At 32.5% G+C, this 21,088-nt stretch overlaps 1 protein-coding gene and 1 non-coding gene across 2 annotated transcripts; one reads left to right on the top strand and one right to left on the bottom strand.

The window, feature by feature from the left end:
* Positions 1–323: 323 nt before the first annotated feature.
* Positions 324–9,037, bottom strand: LOC125218098 (BAG-associated GRAM protein 1-like). Its single transcript, XM_048119692.2, has 19 exons — positions 8,620–9,037; positions 7,681–7,731; positions 7,444–7,541; positions 6,632–6,707; positions 6,318–6,446; positions 6,155–6,201; positions 5,775–5,921; positions 4,812–4,929; positions 4,550–4,666; positions 4,038–4,067; positions 3,835–3,934; positions 3,004–3,110; positions 2,182–2,391; positions 2,013–2,117; positions 1,693–1,839; positions 1,553–1,606; positions 1,175–1,238; positions 880–941; positions 324–767 (listed from the first exon to the last, which is right to left on the bottom strand). The coding sequence occupies exons 1-19, from the start codon at positions 8,785–8,787 to the stop codon at positions 645–647; spliced, it is 1,953 nt and encodes a 650-aa protein (XP_047975649.1). The 5' UTR covers positions 8,788–9,037; the 3' UTR covers positions 324–644.
* A 9,171-nt stretch (positions 9,038–18,208) lies between these two features.
* On the top strand, positions 18,209–18,311 carry LOC125185730 (U6 spliceosomal RNA). The gene has a single exon (XR_007170232.1). It is a non-coding gene; the product is annotated as a U6 spliceosomal RNA (small nuclear RNA).
* Positions 18,312–21,088: the final 2,777 nt, after the last annotated feature.

The raw sequence follows: 21,088 nt of genomic DNA, 5'->3' as shown, positions 1-21,088 counted from the left end.
AGAAAGATAGAGAGAAAAAGTTGTCGAAATATTATTAATGGAGAATGACGTCTACCTTGTCAGAGATGGAAGTTGATTAAATTTTCTAGATGAATCACACTAAAGAGCAAAATATGAATTCTGGAAGGAGGAAGCAAATTAAATTAGAAAAAGAAAAGGAAAAAATGAAAAGCCATAGATAGTCAAATGTAAAATGCAGTGACCTCTTTCCAATACCTCCTAACCTTTAGTGATAGAAATAGTAGTGCCATGGTAACTGCTATTAATAACACTCTTCATTGGCAACAAAACATCATAACACCTTTACCACACATCCATAACTATTAATGATATAAAATTTTATAATATTATTTCAATAATTTTTCTATGTTTCTTTAATTGTAGAACTCCACAATATATCAACGGATTTCAATGAAACGTAAAGTATTAGGAGTCTATGATAAGGCCAAGATTGAGGCCGGCTAATGTCATCACATTTGACAAACTCCGGCACCGTAATCTAATTTCCAAATGTGAATTACTAACATTATTCTGTGTTGCATCAGCACGTGCACTTTACAAGATGCATCATACTAAAATTTACAGGAACAATATTTTGAGGCTCGAAATCGGCTTGAGGAATCAGAAGCACGACGACATCAGATCTAGTTACATTCTTGGATGACAGAGGAAGAAGAACATGTGTTGCTAGTGTTGTTGCTATTGGTGATCCTCGGCTTGATGTGCGCATGAGCAGCCTCTAACATTATCTTGTACACTTTCTTATTCTGCATAGGTGGATCAATTTTATCCAGTCATTTGTTTTTTTATTGCAACTTTGTTTACATGTAGTGTTAATAACAAGAAGAGAGTGGGTGGAAGTGAGAAGGGAATACATACGTCATCCACAGCAGCTGTCTTGATTTTAGATTGCAGCAGACACCATTTCTTGAAAAATGCACCTGAGGATGTTATCAAAGCTTCAATAGATTCACAGTTTCATTTTAACTTGAGTTTATGCCCAAAAGGCCAACATAGTGATTTTACAGTTTGAAATGAACATGCAGAAGTGAATTGTGATTGCGAAGCATGGGAATCAGTGGATTCAGGAATTTGATTACATTGTTTAGCTGGAAAAAGAGCAGTTTACATTATGATATGAACTTTTGAATTCATAACACGAAAAGAAACTTACCAAATCTGATATCGATGGTGCACAAGGACTCAGAGTTTGCCTCTACTGACCACCGGCAGTGGCCCTGATTGACATACAAGTGCACTAAAACATAAGAATAAGGAACGAAATAAAAAGAAGACGCCGTAGTTTAATTCTAAAGCATAAGTTTTGACACCGCATATCTTTCTGCAAACTCCAGAGAATTTGCACCATCTTCAGCTGATTACTACTAATTTCATAACTAATTTAGAGAAATTCCAGATTAAGTTTTCGAAACCACAAATGACACCAAACATCACATAGAAACAAGTTGCACAATAATTTTTATCTTTGTCCAATTTAAGTTGCTAAAAGTTCTTAAATCCTTAGAAACAGAGCCTAAACGAATCTGCGTACCTCGAAATATGAAGCAAAAGGGACACCTTCTGTCTGTTGTATGGTCTCAAACACCTAAGGGAAAATCAAGTACGTAAAAAAATATCATCATAATAATGCCAAAAGAGACAGGATATGAAAGAGGAGAAGTTATCTTTTACCATTGTTTTCTTATCTGCAGATAGAACAACATGTTGCAGCTCTGTTACTGGTATGTCTGGAGGACATAACGGAAAGTTACATATTTGCCTATATTTCACTTCTCTGACTTGACCATTGTGTTCATCAGAGGCATGCCACGGACTCACCTGATGTTATATAGAGGAAACTTGAGACATTTAATATTTATAGAGAGAGGTTATGTTCATTCATTATACAATACTATTCTGTATTAATATGAAGATCACCGACTCAAGTTCTTTACTTTTGGATGAGTTGATATGAAATACTCCATAATTTCTGTGACTATTTTGCGACTTACTTTCAAATTAGAATCCTTGCGGGCAGTGTGGTACTCACTTGTGAAAGTTGAATCATCATCTAAAACAAATTTGAAAAACTGCTCCACTGTGCATGGAAAAACATCCTACAATAAATCATGATGTTAAATATCTTGTTGAACTGAAGATAATAGGACAGCTGATACTTACATTGTATATACTAGTAAGAACTTCCTCTTTGATGAATGGTTGAAAGATTTTAGGCTTGGTGACAATGTCTTCAGAAGTCTTTGATTCTCTTTCACTGCCTTTAACACCACAGTTACAGGTTTTCAGTGCTGACTGCTTCTTCTCCTTTACGGAACCAAGCAATGCTGGTTCCTCATTTATTTCAGCAAGTAATTCTCGCTGTTGCCTCTCCTTTTTGAAATAAATAGACAAATATGTTGAAAAATTACTAAGATAAATGAGCAGGCAAGAACAGTTAATGCTTTACTAACTAACTAACTAACAGTGATTCAACATCCATTAGTCCTGGTAGTATAATTCTTCTTGTACAGAAAGCACCAACAAATTCCAGACCAGTATCAAGTGAATAGATTCCAGGTATGCTAGAAAGATCCTATCACAGTTAGCAGTTCCTTATAGACTAAACATCGAGGAGTTTTCTCGAGTGATCCGGAATTTCTCTCAAGTGAAATGTGTGAAGATATTATTATGAACTAAATAATTAATCAATATAGAGGGAGACTTGATAATCTAGACTTAATAATTTCCATTACAATCAAGGTAGCGGATCCAAATGTTTTAGTATCAAGATTCTGAATAATGTATTTTTTGGTTAATTTTCTTTTTACTAATTTAGATGAACGCGTGCCTAATAATGACTCTTTACCTGAGACATACGACCATGTAACTAGTTTAATATGTCGTCTAATCAAGTTCAGTGAGAGTATATGACAGGATCAAGTCATTATTCTGGATGAAATGGTCAAATCAGGCTTAAGAATAGATTGAGGTTGAGGGTCAAACCTTGGTTTCAGCTTCTAACATGGCATCATAGTTCTTCGCTATGTGTTGTATAGCTTTCAATGCAGTATTCCTATTCCAGAAAGATGCAAATTTGTATCTGATTATGCCTGAAGTAGAAATATTATATGTTAACTATATCAAGACAGCTATTGTGGCATAAGTCAAAGTATCTGCTTGGACAACAAAATCAAATGTAAACAAGGTCGCATACATATAGATTCAACAACCTAGCTGGATTAATTCAGAGACAGTTTCGGAGTTCCACTTCAGAAGGTCAAATAATGAAAACACAATTAACAGTTACAGCAAGATGAACCAGCTTGAGTAAAAATAATAATCAAGAGCGAAGCCAATTGTTGCTTCTTGCAGGAAATAGCAACATTGAATGACATGAGATGTTATTTCCACATACTGCCACTTAATACAAGATCTGAAGATCTTCCTTGGTCCAAGATAAGAATAAATACAGATTTTCCTGGACAAAGAAACCATGGTTTGTTTTCATTTAATTTTAGGCAATTCAATATAGTCAGAGTTTGGAATTTAACGTTAAAAGCAACTCAGTGTCTGAAGACAACTGAGCGAGAAACTTCACTATCATTAGGCATCTGCATCCTTGCTTGACGAGAATATATATGGAGAAGGATAATGTGACCTACATGTAACTTTCAGATACAAATATTAACTAGATAAGCTTTACTTATATGTACGATATCTGTTTAGTTCATAGATGTTTCACTGATTTAATTGTCACGTTCAAGCAGGTACATTAACTTTGTCCCTTTGTAGCCATGCAAGGCATATGAGAAGAATAAGAAACTATGTACTGACCGTCCACATTTCCTAAAGGAGGCAGACCATGGCCTCCAGTACCCTCTCGAAGAATTAATGTGATTGAAGGATTGATAAGTGCATGCTGGCTCTTTCTTATCTGTGACATGAAAGAAATCGGTTGTTTTCAGTCCTTTCAAAATTCCGGTTAAAGGCTACCAGCACAGAAAAATAGTAAAGCAGTACAGGAAGAAGTACTGTACCTCTTTTATGTCTCCAAAAGGTATAATTACCTGCCAAAGAGGAAACGCAAGCATAAGAATAAAGGCAGCAAACAAAATTTTCCACTAAATTTTAGATGGAAATCAAAATAGGCTACACAAATAAATTAGTAGCTATCTATTTTAATTGGAAGGTATTAGCATATGACATGGGCATCAGGATTGAGATTCAAATATACATACAGATACATTGATGAAAATGGTAACTACCCTGGCATATGTTAGAAATTTTCTATAAGTTTGGAGTTTGATTTGTGCTGTAAAAGATCTAGCACAATAATCATGCAATGAGGTAGTTGGTTGATGATACATACACTCAGTAGGATACAACTTAAGCTAGAGGATGCCTATATTGAATAAGATACCTAACTGTAAAAGGTCTTCATCAGGCTAATTACATTTTATAGAAGAATTTGAAGCTAATGCCTCATCAAGAGATCTGATCTTTTAATTGTAAATAGGCAACGTAGAAGCAAAGATTAGGAGAAAGTAACCTTTATTTGCTTCGAGAAAACATTAGAGTGGAAGCAGATATGTCTTGCTGATACATACATTCGTCCATGATACAAGAATGATATCTCAAGAGAGCATGAATAGCTATGTACAACCACCTGAAGAATCATTTGCAAAAACAATACTAAGTTACTATACTAATTAAATACAAGGTATAACAGTAAAAATACAAAAGATAAGGAAGGAGAATCTGGAAATGGAGTCCAATAACTACGCATGCTCAAATATAACTATTAGATATACCTCATCTGGGAGGAGACTAAATATTGTTTGTAGTGGGCCATGTTTTTTATAAGGAACCATAAGTTCTTTATTCAAACCCTTTCTTTGAATATTAGCATCTGCACAGCCATTCAAACCCCTAAAACAGAGTAAAGTAAACATTCAGTTTACAAAAGATTTAGTATGGTATTTGTTTGAATTAGCATCTATCACCAACAATGAGTGAACTGACTGTACTATCTCATTCTGATAGGCCAAAAATTATTGTGACATCATGGAGTATCATAATAGGTCAACATGCCAGAAAATGTTTCTCCAAGCATGTATGAGTACGAGGAATATATCTATCTCAAGGTCAAGTATTTCAGATCGAAAATTGTTTACCGAATTTTCACTCAAAAGGTACAAAAAGCTAGGATCATCCATAAATGCCAGAAAAGAATTCATATTCATTTATAACAGAATGGTGAAATTGCATGTATAACCTTTTCCAGCATTCCAAATACATACTGCATAATTTTAGGATGAACAAAATATTCTTTTAGTAACTTAAAAGGCAGGGAGCATCTCACAACAACAAAATATTGCTTCACAAAAGAAAGATTCTCAGAACTGAGAAGAACATATATTTATCCCATCAAGTGATGTGTCATAATGCTTATAAATGATATTCAAGTGTTAATCTACATAGAAGCCAAATAATAACAGAACATTAGAAACATAAAGCCAATCTTGTGAACTCAAGCTAACATAAACCATTTAATACCCTTAACATAGTCATCTCCGTGAGTAAAGGAAACAATATATATGCTGTATATTTCGCAGTAGACGGGGGAAAAGATTTATAAGCTTCGAATATACTACTAGAATCCCCCCAATGCTCTTCGGCATAACTATTTAATGAACACATGAAATTTTCCTTAAAAACAATTTATACATATTTTATATGGTGGTACATAGTTTAAGAGAAGCCAAAATGACTACCTTGACGTGTTTGTTCCATCAGGTGCTGACCTCTTTGAAGTTGACATCTGCAACATTACTCCTACTCTCTTTATCCCTGCAATGCCTTGTTCACTTTCTCTCCAACTAATTGCTGTTTCTTCTATGAATGCCTTTTTCTCAAACTCCCTACATATTTGTCTATGTTTATTGTGGATCCAAGATAAACAAAAAGAAAATGAAGATTGAAAAACTATGACTTGATCTGTATGTATGTCAATTAATGAATCCTTCTAACTGTACAACTGATACATTTAAAAAAAAAGTAAGGATGTGCATAAGATGAGCAAAAGTTGCTACCATTAAAATACAAAAGAAGTGCCAGGGAAGAGATATGATTGGCAGCCCCAAAAGAAACCTACCTGGAAGGGTCCATCTGAAGTTGGACAGTTTTAACGTGAAGACATACCTAAAACATCCAAGAATTACTAGTTTATTGACTCCGGAGAATAGGAAAAAGGACATACACAAAAGAGAAACAGAGTATTATAAATCTGAAAGTAGGTTACATAAACTATTTATAACCTGCCCTGATGCAGTATCCAATGTATACCACATTGCACCAGTTTGACCTTCTTGTTCTACAGAAATATTCACAGAACCAAGAACTGTACTTCTTCGAATTACATCCCAACCATAAACTGTTACTTTAATCTGCAGTACAATTTAGTATAATTCAAGAAAGAGTAACAGAAAGGAACTGGCTTTATTGATATTGAATGCACACACGTAATTGAGCTAACACCGCATAAAACATTATTCAGCTTCCAGTTTTATTTCTTCGTTTAGAAATGAGCATAAAACATTTGCAAATGAGTAAATGAAAAAAAAAAACCTACCTCAACAGGAAGCTCATCGACCACAAAATTGAACCCCTCCCTCCATACAGGATTTCTTGAGCCAGATACCATAGAACTGCAAGAACCCCAAAAAAATCGTCTTATAATCTCATACAGGGATGAACAACAGAAACATAAATCATGTAAGGTCTTTCATATGTGAAATATAATAAGGAAAGCATAGTCTCACAATATCAAATGACAGATTCCAATACTGTGACATGTAAAATGTAACACATGACCTTCCAAATAACTAGAGTTCATCACTAAACTAAATCTAAAAAAATGAAGAACTTGCTGCCAAATTCAATTGAGATGAGTTAGACATCTCCAAAATTAATAAAAGACAGCACCATGAGATGGATATTCAATTCAAAAGAAAACTGGAGTCAAGTGAAAATGAATTGACACACCTTATGAGTCTTTAATGATATATCAAAATGTGAATATAACCATAACATTGTTTTAGTCAATTATTAATCCAAAAAGAAATGCAATCTCATAATATATAGCAGAATCGAATCATAAATGAAATAAAAAGATATCTACACTTGAGTGTTGAAAACAAAATAAGAAAGAGCTTCCCCCTCATTGCATTCTTCTACCAAGCACAGCAAATTCCAAATATACATAATATACTGGAAATGTAGAAACATAATATGTCAGAGAAAAATTAAATATGATATCATAGCTCTTTTTCCCATTCAGATATGTCAAGTAGAAATATAGACAAGAAATTACAAGAGGAACGTGGCATGCCTATCCCAAATCTTGCCCAGGAATGCTTTAGAGAGGCCAGAGAGATCAATCACCTTAAGCGCTTTTCTGCACCACAAGAGATAATTGCATAAGGATCTGATGTGCCATTCAGGTTCACCCCAGTAAGATTCTTAGCTGCTAAGAGCTCCACCTGAAATAAACACTTACTATCATGAGGAAAGAGTTCAAAGAAAATGAAGTAATTGTTAGAATTTCAATTTTATAAAAAAGCGGTTCAGCATGCATAGGAACTAGTGAGATCAAAAGATGCTTAGAGTAAAAAAGATTACCTTAACTAAATACACTAAACTTCTCTGAAGATCTCTTTTATACTGATCCACCTATTTGTGTCAAGAAAATGAAATACCAGGAAACTGATAGTGAATAAGTAAATGTTATACTGCATAGAGAGGCAGCTGAGAAAATTACCATATAACTGTCAGAATAGAAAATGCAAGAAGAAGCTACAAGGTGTCAAAATGTACAAATCAAGGTTATAGGTAAATAGTCTGAATGAGCACAAATGTAGAACCCTGAGTATATCGACAGAATGAATGCTTCAATTTAAACAGCATACTGATCAGTTCAAATCCGTTACATGTAATCTTCACGAAATATCATATCTCGTCAACTTCAATACCAGTGAATTCCTTTTTATTTGGGAGAGGGAGGGAGTGAATTTATAAATCTACTGTGTAATGAAAAATAAGCAAACATCAAAGCTAGTTAATTTTGGCAGGAAAATGATAATGAGAAATGATGATCGAATGCACAAAATTCACACAGTTTAGTTCTCATAATAGAGTTACTTAATGAAATAAGGAGAGGATTGCATAATCCAGTCAGAATAACAGTCTTTCTTAATCTGGCTTATAAATGCCATAAGTATCATCAATTCCAATAAATCACACTTTCTGCAAATAATCGGTGCCCAATCTCTACTTAGAAAACAACCAGAAGCAATGTTTTGTTGAACCTAGATTTTGATTACACAGGTAATAGTAGCTCTTCTAATCTCATGATAACGTAAATCAAGTCAATAAAACCACGGAAACTAGCTGGTAAAAAGGAAAAATAACGCAGAGCTGAAGGATCAAAACAATTTGCAAATAGACGTCTAATTACAGAGTTGCCTCAGTCAATACGGTCCATTAAACACCGCTACAGACTGGCTATAACACCGAAGAGCATAGCCAAAAAATAGAATCCAAATTTAGTGATTAGATCACCTCTTCTCTGTCGTCATTCACATTCGTGACGAGAGTCCGCTCATCCGGAGCAGCGGTGACGGTTAAGAACCAGAAGGCCGCCAGCACCAGCGCCGCCGCAGCGACAGAGACTTGCACCTCCGGCCATGACGGGAGTAGGAACTCGATCAATGCCTCCAGCACCAGCATTCCCCCTCCAAAAATCACTCTAATTTTACAAAATGTCAAAAAAGGAGGCACCGCAATTCAAAAAATATCAGAGAAATGCGCAGAGGCGTGAGTAGAGATCAACACGCGACAACACACTGAGTGCGTGCGTTACTGTGTGCATGATATATAGGGAAACGCTTTCCTGCATGTGTATACTATACACAGTTATACACACAGAGAGGTGAAGGGAAGGACGAAACAGCTCACGAAAACACGCACACACACACACACTACACAATACTCAAAAGTTAAGCGTGCATTATTATTTTACTCGATATTAAATAATAATGTGAAATGACGAAAATGGGCCTAGAGCTCTGAAGAGGAGAATGGTACATTTACTTACGGTTTTGATTGTTATAAATGATAAGTTTAGGGGTAATTTTTGGAAAGCAGTCCATGTTATTTGTTTTAAAAAAGAAAGGGGGCGGAGCGGCTAAATGATGAAAAAGTTAGGATGTGTATGGCGTGGGATTAATGATGAGAATGAAACTAAAGTGAAAGTGGGATATAAAAATACAGTATAGTACTTAATAAAAGGGGTCCAAAAATAAAATTAGAAGAAATTCTTTATGCTAACTTTAATCAAGAGCCGCACTCCTATCCGTGCTCGTGCACGGTGGGCATGATCAGACTTGTTATGTGGTTATGATTTTGTTGTCTTGAACTAAATAGTGATTTTTATTAAGAATAATAATCAGTTATTAATAAGGACAAACAATCACTGGTAAATAAATTTTATTGGTAACAATTGTTACTTTTGATAAAATAATTTTTAAACATGAGAACAATAACTTTTACCAACATACGTTCTATGTACAAGAACAATAACTCATTTTAAAAGAAGATTAATCATGCAGATTTTATTTTGTGATCTATCTTCAATTAAATCAGAGATGAAGACGATTAACCTAGTGACAGTGGGGCAGTGGCCTTCTAGAGTCTTAGACCAATGCGATTTTATAAAAAAGAGTAGGGATGTTTTGTAGTGTCTTGTATTCATTTTGTCCTATAAGAATATTGATTCCTTTTCGATGTGATACAAGAAACGTTCAGAGCCATAGAAATAATGTGTAACAGAGTAACATTTCAAAAAAGAAACAATGAAACTTAATCAACAAAAATATAAAATGAACGTTATATCCAAAAGTACCAGTACTAAAAAAACACAATTGGTGTTTCCAAAATAATAAAAGTAAATGGGCATAATACATCCTAGCGTTATCCGCCAATCTCTTCCAGCATAGAAGACAGGTTTCACAAAATGTCCAAGTCGGAGTAGAAGACCCAAACAACTATGATAAACACAAAAGATAAACTCAACTAAACAAAAATCCAAATGGCATCCATCAACAGTTTTAGAATTTAAAGCTGTCATATGTTGCGTGGCCGACAACTACTAAATAATTTGAATCGAAAAGGATTCAGCCAATTTACTAGAACAATGTCTAAGATCGAGATATCAATGTACTTGTGCGAATTTACTAGCTGATTTAGGGTGACTATGCCCACGACTTGTAGGGTGCGCAACAACGAGAGGCTCCGATACAAATCATGTGGTAACATTTCGTTGTCAATTTACCTTTCAAAATCTCCCGAATCATTGGGTCATCATCATTGGATCTCTTGTTAGTCGATCTACCATCACTGGAGGCACCGTCCCCCAATACCAGATTCATATAGGGATGTCAATTCAACCCGAAACTCGTGGGCCGGCCCGAATAGCCCGGTAAAATGAGCGGGTTAAGGCTGTAATTTAATTACCCGAATACAAAATGGGCTAGCCCAAATGGGTTGGTAGGTTAAACGGGTTGGCCCGAACGGGTTGCGGGTTTTAATTATAAAATATTTGTATTTTTGAATTCTCAATATTCATTCTACACAATTATTAGTTTTATTCAATTTTCATTCCACACTTTTCCACTCGATCCCAAAATATCAGCTTTCAAGTTCCACCTCAACTCATTATTGCACCGTCTCATCATCTACCAATAGTGTCTTACCACCACCAAAGCCAATCAAGACAAAATTAAAAACTAACCTATCAAAATCTCAATATAATTATCATTTTAATAATGAGTCTTGTAAGATATGACTTTTTATTTTCATAAAGAATTAGTTACGAACAATGTCATAATAATGACATGAACAAGCTTTAATTTATGTTGTAGTTGATCGAGATGAAAAGCTTCTTTTCAAGTTTATTGAAGAAAACTATAAAATTTGAAGATTTTATATGATTCCAAACTAAAAAGAAAAGAAGTATCTAAAATTTAAATCATTTTATAGAAGAAAATTTTGATACAAGAGATTATTTTCGAAAGCTTTTAAGCCCGAATAGCCCGATGGGTTAGCCCAAAACCCGACGGGTTAGGGTTAGGATTGAAAATTTATGACCCGAAAAATCCATAACCCGAATGGCCCGCACCCAAATAGCCCGGCGACCCGAGTGGGCTGGCCCAAACCCGAACGGGTTAGCCTAATTGACATCCCTAGATCCATATGTTAGAATATACTCCCTCCGTCCACGAATAAGAGTCCCGTTTTTCCATTTTGGCCTGTCCATGAATAAGAGTCCCGGTTCATAATTACCATAAATGGTAAAGTGACCCCACATTCCACACTCATTCCACTCACATATAATTTAAAACTAATATATACAAGTGGACCCCTATTGAACTAACTTTCTTCCACTCACTTTTCTTAACATTTCTTAAAATCCGCGTCATTTAGAAATGAGACTCTTAATCGTGGACGGAGGGAGTACGATACTGAAAAACAGTTTTTATGGTGCTTTATATTTGTAAATCCATATTTCCAAAAAAGAAGAGATTATTTTATCACATGCTTTGTCTTTTATTATTATTATTCTTATTGTTTATTACGTTCACTAAAAATAATATATAAATTAAAAAAAACAAGTTATGGTTCTAGACTTAATGACAAACTAGTACTCCCTCCGTATGCGAATAGGAGCCCCGATTCTTTTTATTATAAATAGTAATATGGTCTCACCTTCCACTAACACATTTCACTCACATTTCATTTAAAACTAATATATACAAATAAGACCCCTATTTCACTAACTTTTTTTTTTTGGATGGATCCCCTGTGTTGTGCATAATACGCAAGATTTTGTGAACAAAACGCAGCCATCTCTTTCTCTCTCTTCTTTCAATAATTTCATTCTTTGGTTTTATACTTTTATACCTTCTCTTTCTTTCACTACTTTTAGTATTTCATTCATTCTTTTTTATATTAAAACTATTGTAAAATTTAAAAATATTAATTGTAGTTATCATTCTTGATATATGGAGTAATATTTAAAAATGATAAATATTCAAATCATCAAATATATAGACTAATTAACAATAAACGAAATAAATTAAGAATTTTAAATGACACTAACTCTTCAAATCATCAGACGTATAAAATAATTCGACTGCATATTTTGAGCTAATATTCTGTTTCATGGTTACTGTAATTAATACTCTAAGATTTTACAATATTTTTCAGTATTATATGCTGTAGTCCTAGTATATACAAATACAAAGAATGAAAATATTGAAAAAAGAGAGAGAAAGAGATTAATGTTTTTTTTATTCACAAAATCTTGCGTATTTTAAATTTTACAATAGTTTTTAGTATTTTATAGTATATAAAAACAAAAAATGAATGTAAATACTAAAGGTAGTGAAAGAAAGAGAAGGTATAAAAGTATAAAACAAAGAATGAAAATTTTGAAAGAAGAGAGAGAAAGAGATGGCTGCGTTTTGTTCACAAAATCTTGCGGATTATGCACAACATATTGTGCAGTGTTTTGTAGCACAGTAGGGGATCCATTCCTTTTTTTTTACCCATTTGTTTTAATATTTCTTAAAACTCGCCGTCTATAAATAAGACTCCTAATGGTGAACAGATGGAGTAATAAATAGTATTACAATTTTCTAAAGAAAATTTTAGAAGAAAGATTAACATTCACAAGCTGGACAAACTTATTGTGAATGACTACAAGATTTTGACATTACATCCTATCTTGGGAAATTGATGAAACTGGGTTATTGAAAGACAGCGAAAAAATAAGCAACAATATATACTTGTATTTCGAAATATAATAACTTTATTATATAAATGCATTGGTCTTTTGTAAGATGAACTTTTGAGCAAAAATACCAATTTAATTGAAGTTTAGGTCTATCATCTTGATGGGATATAATTTTAGTAATTTATTCTATTCCATCCAACACATTAGAACGAAAATACAATATTAGTATTAGGTTTTTATGAGTTCATGCTAAGCGAACTCACGAGCTTTAGTTTTACATCAAATTATATGTATGAAGATTGAAAGCGACAAATGCGTTTTGTGTCAAATTAAATTTATTTTTGGGTGTCATGTAAATTGCTTCAAGCGACATTTTTACTTTTCAATGTTTAAGCGCTTTTGTAATTGGGCATTATTATTTAATTCACAAAGAGTGATCAGTGAACGATTTAGAAGACTCGGGACCATTATAATGGTAATAATACTTTTCGAATACTAAACAAAACTTTCGGTACGGAATATTGTTTATTGATTAAAATAAAAGTAAAATTAAATTATTTAGTGGTAATAGATGGTTTGTATACCACTTAGAAACCTTTAATCATACATGACCCATTCAATATAATTTAAAATACTAACTTTAGCAATACATGAACTTGTTGTGTGGTCTAATAGGAGGCTTTAATGATCACACCCACATGCGCATCTGTACCCCTAGAATTGATTTCACTCATTCTTTTATCAAGTAAATGTAGTTTTCCATTAAAATTTTGACCATGTTATTTTCCAGAATGATCCAAAGACAACACCTTCTGATTAATTGAGAATCCAAAAGGTATTCTTCAATTTCTAGCAAATGATTGACGTATTAGAATCTTATAATTAGTGTTTATAATAGATCAAGTAGATATTAACTTATTTTTGTTAGTTACACTGGGATATTACTTGAAGATGTGTTTGGCTTAATTTAGTTATAATTACTAAGGTGTTTGGCTCAACTATGGAGTAGTATATTAAGTCCTAGATTATGAACATAAGAAATAACATTCACAACCCTCCCTTCATTCCTTTATACACATAGGTCATACCTTTAAATTTATTTATTTCTCACATACTTACTAAATACTTTATTTAAATTAAATATAAATACCATTAAAAGTTAGACATACTAATTAAAATCTTAAAATTACATAATGTAAACTTTAAAAGTAAGCATTATTGAAAACAAAAATTATATAATCGAAATCCTAATCATTTGACAACGTGACCAATGACACACTTTCAAAAAAATATTCACTCTATCCCATTAAAAATGAAAAGCTTTTATTTATGGATTGTCCAATTTAAAATTAAATATTTTATAATATAGAAATAATATCATCTCTATTTTTTCCCCTGTCTTATTTGATTCTCTCTTCAATAACTCACAAAACAACATTATATAAAATCTCTTGCCAGGAACTAAACATTTCATATTTAATATTTAAATGGGACGGAAGTAGGTAACAAGTTGTTCTTGTGGCTCTTGTGAGGCCACAAGACAAGTTTTCCGAACTTGGACTTCATTTTCTTCACGATTTAGTTCTCCTTTTATAGGCGGTAGTATGGGAGAAGGGAGGGTGATAACATTAATCACCTTTCTTTCTCTAGGACATCGCGTTCCTATAGTCGAGTTCACTCTTCTTTAAGGCCTTTATCTATTGAGATCTCAACTCGCCCCACTTAGGGCTCCTGACAATGTCTCACCTAAAATAGTTGTTGTTCTTCCGTTTTCCTGAATCATTTTAGTACTTAAAATGTGTGAATTAACTCAAATTTCAGCATAAAATTGTGTCGAAATATAGCTCAGAATTGATAGAGTCAACCTTTTATTTACAGTAAAATACTTTTGCTAGTGGACCGTTATGAAGCTGAAATAGATGCGAAAGAAATTTCTAGACTTTATTTTTCTTATGTCACTTTGCGTATTAGAATCGCAATATTGTCCATTTTTTCCATTTTTTGTAATTTGGTCTGTTGATGAAAAGTTGTCCACTTTGTCGTTTTTTTTCTTTCTATTTTTGATAAATGGTTTCCACTTTTGACTAGCTCTTTACACTCACATTCTATTATAAAAGTAATATATAAATATGGGACCTCATGCCACTAACTTTTTCAACTCATTTTTCTTCACATTTCTTAAAATTCGTGATGAGTCAAACTTGACAATATTTCATGGACGGAGGGAGTAGTTCCAATTGAAGTCAAATAATAATCTTAAATTTTACAGATTACAAAATTACTAAATTGAGTATTATAAATAATCTATAATACGTGCGTGCGGGGTGACCTATATTTTTATACTATAAGGTATGTGAAAATGGAAGCCTCGCTAGTTCATTTTAGTTATTACTCCTATTTGAAGTTAAAAGGAAAGGAAACAAAGAGCTTTGATATTTTATTGTAAAAGTGACAACCTCAATAACATTTTTGAGATATTAAAAATTAAAATAAATGTACGAAACAAAGAAAAGAACAATGTTATCATAGATGTCTAACATGTCATTCATTTTCATATAAATAAGAGCTACCTAGGTGTCTGTCGTTGGATAGCTTGCATTGGTTAATTGGGCCATTATTTGGGACCATAAAAGGATTATGGTCCAAAATATTTATTACTATTAATATTCAATATTTCTTGTACGTTGGTTGCATTTTTACCATGTTTGAATTGAAAGAAAAGTTAATTCCTAAGTCAAACAATACAGAGTTTGTGTCATGGTTAGACTTACATTAATTGATAAAGACAGTAAGAAAGAGACTGTGTTTGACTCCATCATTATGTATCTAGAGATGAAAACGTGTTAAGTTAAAACTTTAGTGACCTTGATTGAGTCAACATTCATTTTTCATGATCAATTATCTTTTTTCTTTTTAATTGAGTCAAGGATGAAATACTGCCATGATTGTAATGACTTCTTTCACCCTGTAATAAATATACAAGTAAGATAAACGATTGCGGTCAAATTACACAATGGAAAAAAAAATGTAATCCAATCAAAAGAAGAATATATATAGTATATTGTAATTTTGTTAAGTTCATACCATACACATGTATGTAAAGTTGTAGTGTAAGCGTGTTGAATGATGCCATTTAAATCTCAATAGCCGAGTGAGAAAATGCCACTAATTTTCTCAACCACGAGTTTCTGAGTTTCAGTCTAGCACAAAAGATTTCTAATTAACGTTACCATATTACATTATATTTACCAATTATATTTAATTTATCTCATGTACAAACAAGACCTTAAAATTTTCAAATGAAGTAACAAAAATGGAGCAAAATCCATATATTCGATATTTAATTTGTAAACTAAATGGTTTTGTATTATTAAATAATAGCAAGTTAAAAAAATTGAAAATGAAACGTACTGCTTGTTGACATTTATAAATTAGTGTGTGGCATGTCTGATATCGAGGAAGACTTTGCATGTAATTGAATAGCGCAATAGAGAGCTCCCAATGAAAACATTACTCCTTGGAACATTTCCAAAACCAACAATCATCAAATGATGATAAGAAAACTAAGGAAATACACGTCGTCGTCGTCGTTCAACCATGTTTGCATCTGCGCACCCGAGGTTTTTCAGGCTCCGAGGAGGCCGAGCATCACCTAGCAACGTGCCGGAACTGCTAGGATAATGAGGAGGCTTGTAGTCATAGAAGTATGAGCCAAACTAAGGAATGAAATGAAAGTTATCTTGCCTTAAGCTTTTTCACATTTTCTACGGTACGTTTTTTTATTTGAAGATTAATTCAAAACAATATGTGCCCAAGGGCCTAATTGCTTTTATCGATGATGAATTTAATAAATTTTCAAATATTTGTTTTGATTTGGATATATACGAGCATATATAGTTTGATGAATTTGGACTCATCAGCTTGCCTGCCAAAAATTTGTGTATTTTATATACTAGTACTAATAAACTAAACAAAAATAATACTACATGGCATGTATAGTATAACTAAAATAATTTTGGTCCCCCGCCGTAAAAATCCCAGTCCGTCACTAGCTGACAGTACTAGATAATTAAGTTTATATAGTCAATTCTATAATTTGTAATTTTAATATTGTTAGAATAATAAAGTTGGAAGTTAATAATATATTATTATTGTTTTAGTTTACATCAAATTTATTTTTGTCATGATTTTGAGTGTATATATATGTGGTTCCTTCGAAATTTACAATTTTAAATATACAAGTACTATAGCCTAATTATTTTTACAATATACAATTTTAAGAACTACTCCCTCCGTATTAAAATAATATAAATATTTGAAACGACACGGTTTTTATGCCTAGTTGGTAAGGCAAGTGAGTAGAATTGGAATAGAAAATGAGTAAAATAAGAGAGAGGAGTGAGAGAGGGGGTCTATGTCCAAAATAGAAAGATTATGAAGTTTCTATTTTTATGAAACGGCCTAAAATGGAAATAGTTGCTATTTTTAAAAAACGGAGGGAGTATTAGATGCGAATGATTTATTATTTATGTAGAGTATGCAAAGAAATCGACAGAGTGACCATCAATTGCAGCAAAAAAGATAAAGAAAGAAGATATTGATAAACAGGTAACTATGACTTTTGCTTAGTTTTTGTGGTTGTTATAAATTGACAATATTTCATGTATTTTTGCTATTTTTGTTGTCTTTTTTATTTTCTTCATAGCTACTCCGTATTATACCCAAAAAAAATTTATTTTATACCATTAGTTTAACTTATTTCAAAATTTATTCTAACTATCTTAAATTGTTAACTGCTAAATATGTTAATACCTATGTTACTGATGTTAAATAAATTGTTAACTGCTACATTTAACATGACCAGTATTCGTAATTTATATGGATTGTACTCCATATAATTGTTATTATATATGTAATTGCCAAGTATTATATATGTAGGTGAAGATTTTATATGTAGTTAACACGACTTGTTAGTGGTTAACATATTCACATGTGGATTGTAGATGAATATGTCTGCTTTTCACATGTGTGTGCACGTTAGTAACACAAGTTTTACATGAGGTTAACATAATCTATGTATGTGTTACAAATGTAATTAGCATTTAATGTATATGTATTTAGCATGACTAGTATTTGTATCCAATATGGATTGTATATGATTGTAGCATGTTTGTATTATATATGTAATTGACAATGATATATGTAGTTAATATGACTTATATTTGTATGTACCGTGGATTTGGGTATTGGGTATCCAATTACCCGATATTTCGGGTTTGCTTTTGGATATTTAGTAATAAAAGGAACAAACCAATGAAAAATAGTTCTAAAGAATAATAATAGTAGTACTACAAAGTCCCTTCGGGGACATCTGATAAAATTAGAACGATACAAAGAAGATTAGCATGGCTCCTGCGCAAGAATGACACACATAAATCGAGAAATAGTAGTACTACAAAATAATAAAGAAACGCAAAACATGATAAATAAAAAATTACCATTACCACTAATTTACACACGTGATTTAAATTAAAAATCAATCAAAACATTATTAAAATAAACTCTTTTATTGGGGTTAAAGCATTTTGCGGATGATATTTCCCGAATACAATTGTTCAAAATTAACTTTTTCAGGGAGCAATTCGGGAAATGAATTTGGCGGCAGAGGAAATGAGGGATGAGGCCATGGCGGTAGCTGTAGCAGAAGAGTCAGTTCATATTCCCGACCTACCGATTTTTTTTCAACTACTTCTAATCCAAAAATAAAAATATATTTTCTTAGTTTAGATATTGCTGGCAAAATTCTATCTTCAATTGTAAAATATTGATTATTAATTCATTATCATAATTTACTCTCTTAGACTACCTATAATGATCATTCATCATCTATTCATCAAGAAGCCCTGAAAAACTAATCAGACTCTCTACCAAGTCATGTTAACATTGTTATTAGTTAACATGACTTGTATATGTAGATAAAATTAGTTTTATATGTAATTAATAAGTATTTTATATGTTGTTAACATACTTTGTATTTATAGTTAATATGGATTGTATATAGATTTAAAATGCCACTGAAGATAAGGGTGTTGGTGCTTTTGGTGATGATCAAGATAATGCAAATCCAGCCGATCCTCCGAAAACCACTGAAGGTAATGGTGTTGGTGCTTCTGGTGAAGTTCCAGATGATCCTCATAATGCCATTGAAGATGTTCCCACCAATCAACCTAAACAAAAACGAGTAGTAAAAAATGGAAGATTTAACAAGACTTGTATTCCTAGGTAATATGGACGTCTGTGGACTTAACATATATTCAACATGGATTGAATATGATGTTAACAATGTTCATCATCATTGTAAACTTCATGTTAACTACATATGTATTCAACATGGATTGAATATGTAGTTAACATTGTTCATCATCATTGTAAATTTCATGTTAACTACATATACAAGCCACGTCAACTACATTTTCATTAAAACCCATACCAGACCGGACTTGTATTAGAGAAAATTGACATTAACACCCTTTAATTTTATTTAATTATTATTTATATTTAATTGACATACAAATGTATTTGTGATAACATCAGTAACATAGGTATTAACATATTTAGCAGCTAGCAATTTAAGATAGTTAGAATAAATTTTGAAATAAGTTAACTACATATATAATCCTTGTCAATTACATATATAATACAACAATGCTACATTCATATACAATTCATATTGGATACGTATACTAGTCATGCTAAATACATATACATCAAAAGTTAATTGCATATGCAACACATGCATAGAATATGTTGACCCCATGTAAAAAGCTGTGTTACTAACATGCACACACATGTGAAAAGCAGCCATATATAATCCACATGTGAATATGTTAACCACTACCAAGTCACGTTAACTACATATAAAATCTTTAACTACATATATAATACTTGTCAATTACATATACAATAACATTAATATCCAAAGCATCTAAAGTACAATTAAATCGCAAGACTACCAACAATCCAATATCTAGAGCATCTAAAATACAAAAATGGAAATTAAAGTATAGTAATGAAGCTCGATTGAATAAAAAATACCTGAAGAAGTGTTGTTTTTTCCAATGCCGCCCATTCCGACAAATGTTTGCTCCGTGATACCTACTTCGTCTGACATGTCCTCCCCGTCTAACATATCCTCCATGTGATATGTAAAGAATTTGAGGCAGAGAAGGGATTCTAAATCCACTGCTACGGTGAGGAGTGAGATCCCCTACGGTGTCAATAAACACAACATCAGCTGTTGTGTAATCAAATAAACATATGGATGTCTGTGGACTGAATATATATTCAACTTGGATTGAATATGCGGTTAACAATGTTCATCATCATTGTAAACTTCATGTTAACTACATATGTATTCAACATGGATTAAATATGTAGTTAACATTGTTCATCATCATTGTAAACTTCATGTTAACTACATATACAAGCCACGCCAACTACCTATTCATTAAAACTCATATCAGACCGGACTTGTATTAGAGAGAATTGACATTAAAATTTGGCACTCAAATAAAAAAAAAATACACAAGATATAACGAACATATGTCAATATTTCATCATGTTCCTAAATCAAAAAATAAAATAAAGACACACATGTAATGTTCATTTAATCAAAAAGACGAATAATTTCAATAATCTCAATCTCGATTGTCGGTATTAGATACAACTTAAAATTCAGTGCATTTAGAAACTATATAAACACAAAATTTTTGGCAGTTGATACTTGGGAGTTCTCAAAATATCAGGGAATTCTTGAAGAGTGCAAGCTTGGAAGTTAAAATCGAGCTTTATTGAATTCTAGTAACACCATTGGTTGATCAAGGAGAAACAGAGATAGAAGTGTAATGTGGAAATAAGAATATGGAACCTTTCAATCTTAATCTGTTATGTGAATCGCTTGGAAAGGAATATGAAGCCTGGAAATGTGAATCGCTTATGCGATTTAAGGGTGTCTCCGGTGGCGCCCCTCCCACTAGCCCCTCCCATGCCACGTCAGCACTAGCCCTTCCCATTCCACTGCCACATCACTAGCCCTTCCCACTAGGACTTTCCGCAATAAAATTAATAAATTCACAATTAAAATTAAAATTTACATAATTAAAATTTACGGAATTAAAATTTCGACACGAGCCGTATTTATAGAATTTTTAAAAAAAAAATCGGTGGGACGTCCTA

This window comes from Salvia hispanica, chromosome 1 (genome assembly GCF_029641045.1).
Source record: "Salvia hispanica isolate PSC_SH4W2 chromosome 1, Shi_PSC_v1, whole genome shotgun sequence".
NCBI classification, from domain to species: Eukaryota; Viridiplantae; Streptophyta; class Magnoliopsida; order Lamiales; family Lamiaceae; genus Salvia; species Salvia hispanica.
This window is presented reverse-complemented; position numbering and strand designations above follow the sequence as displayed.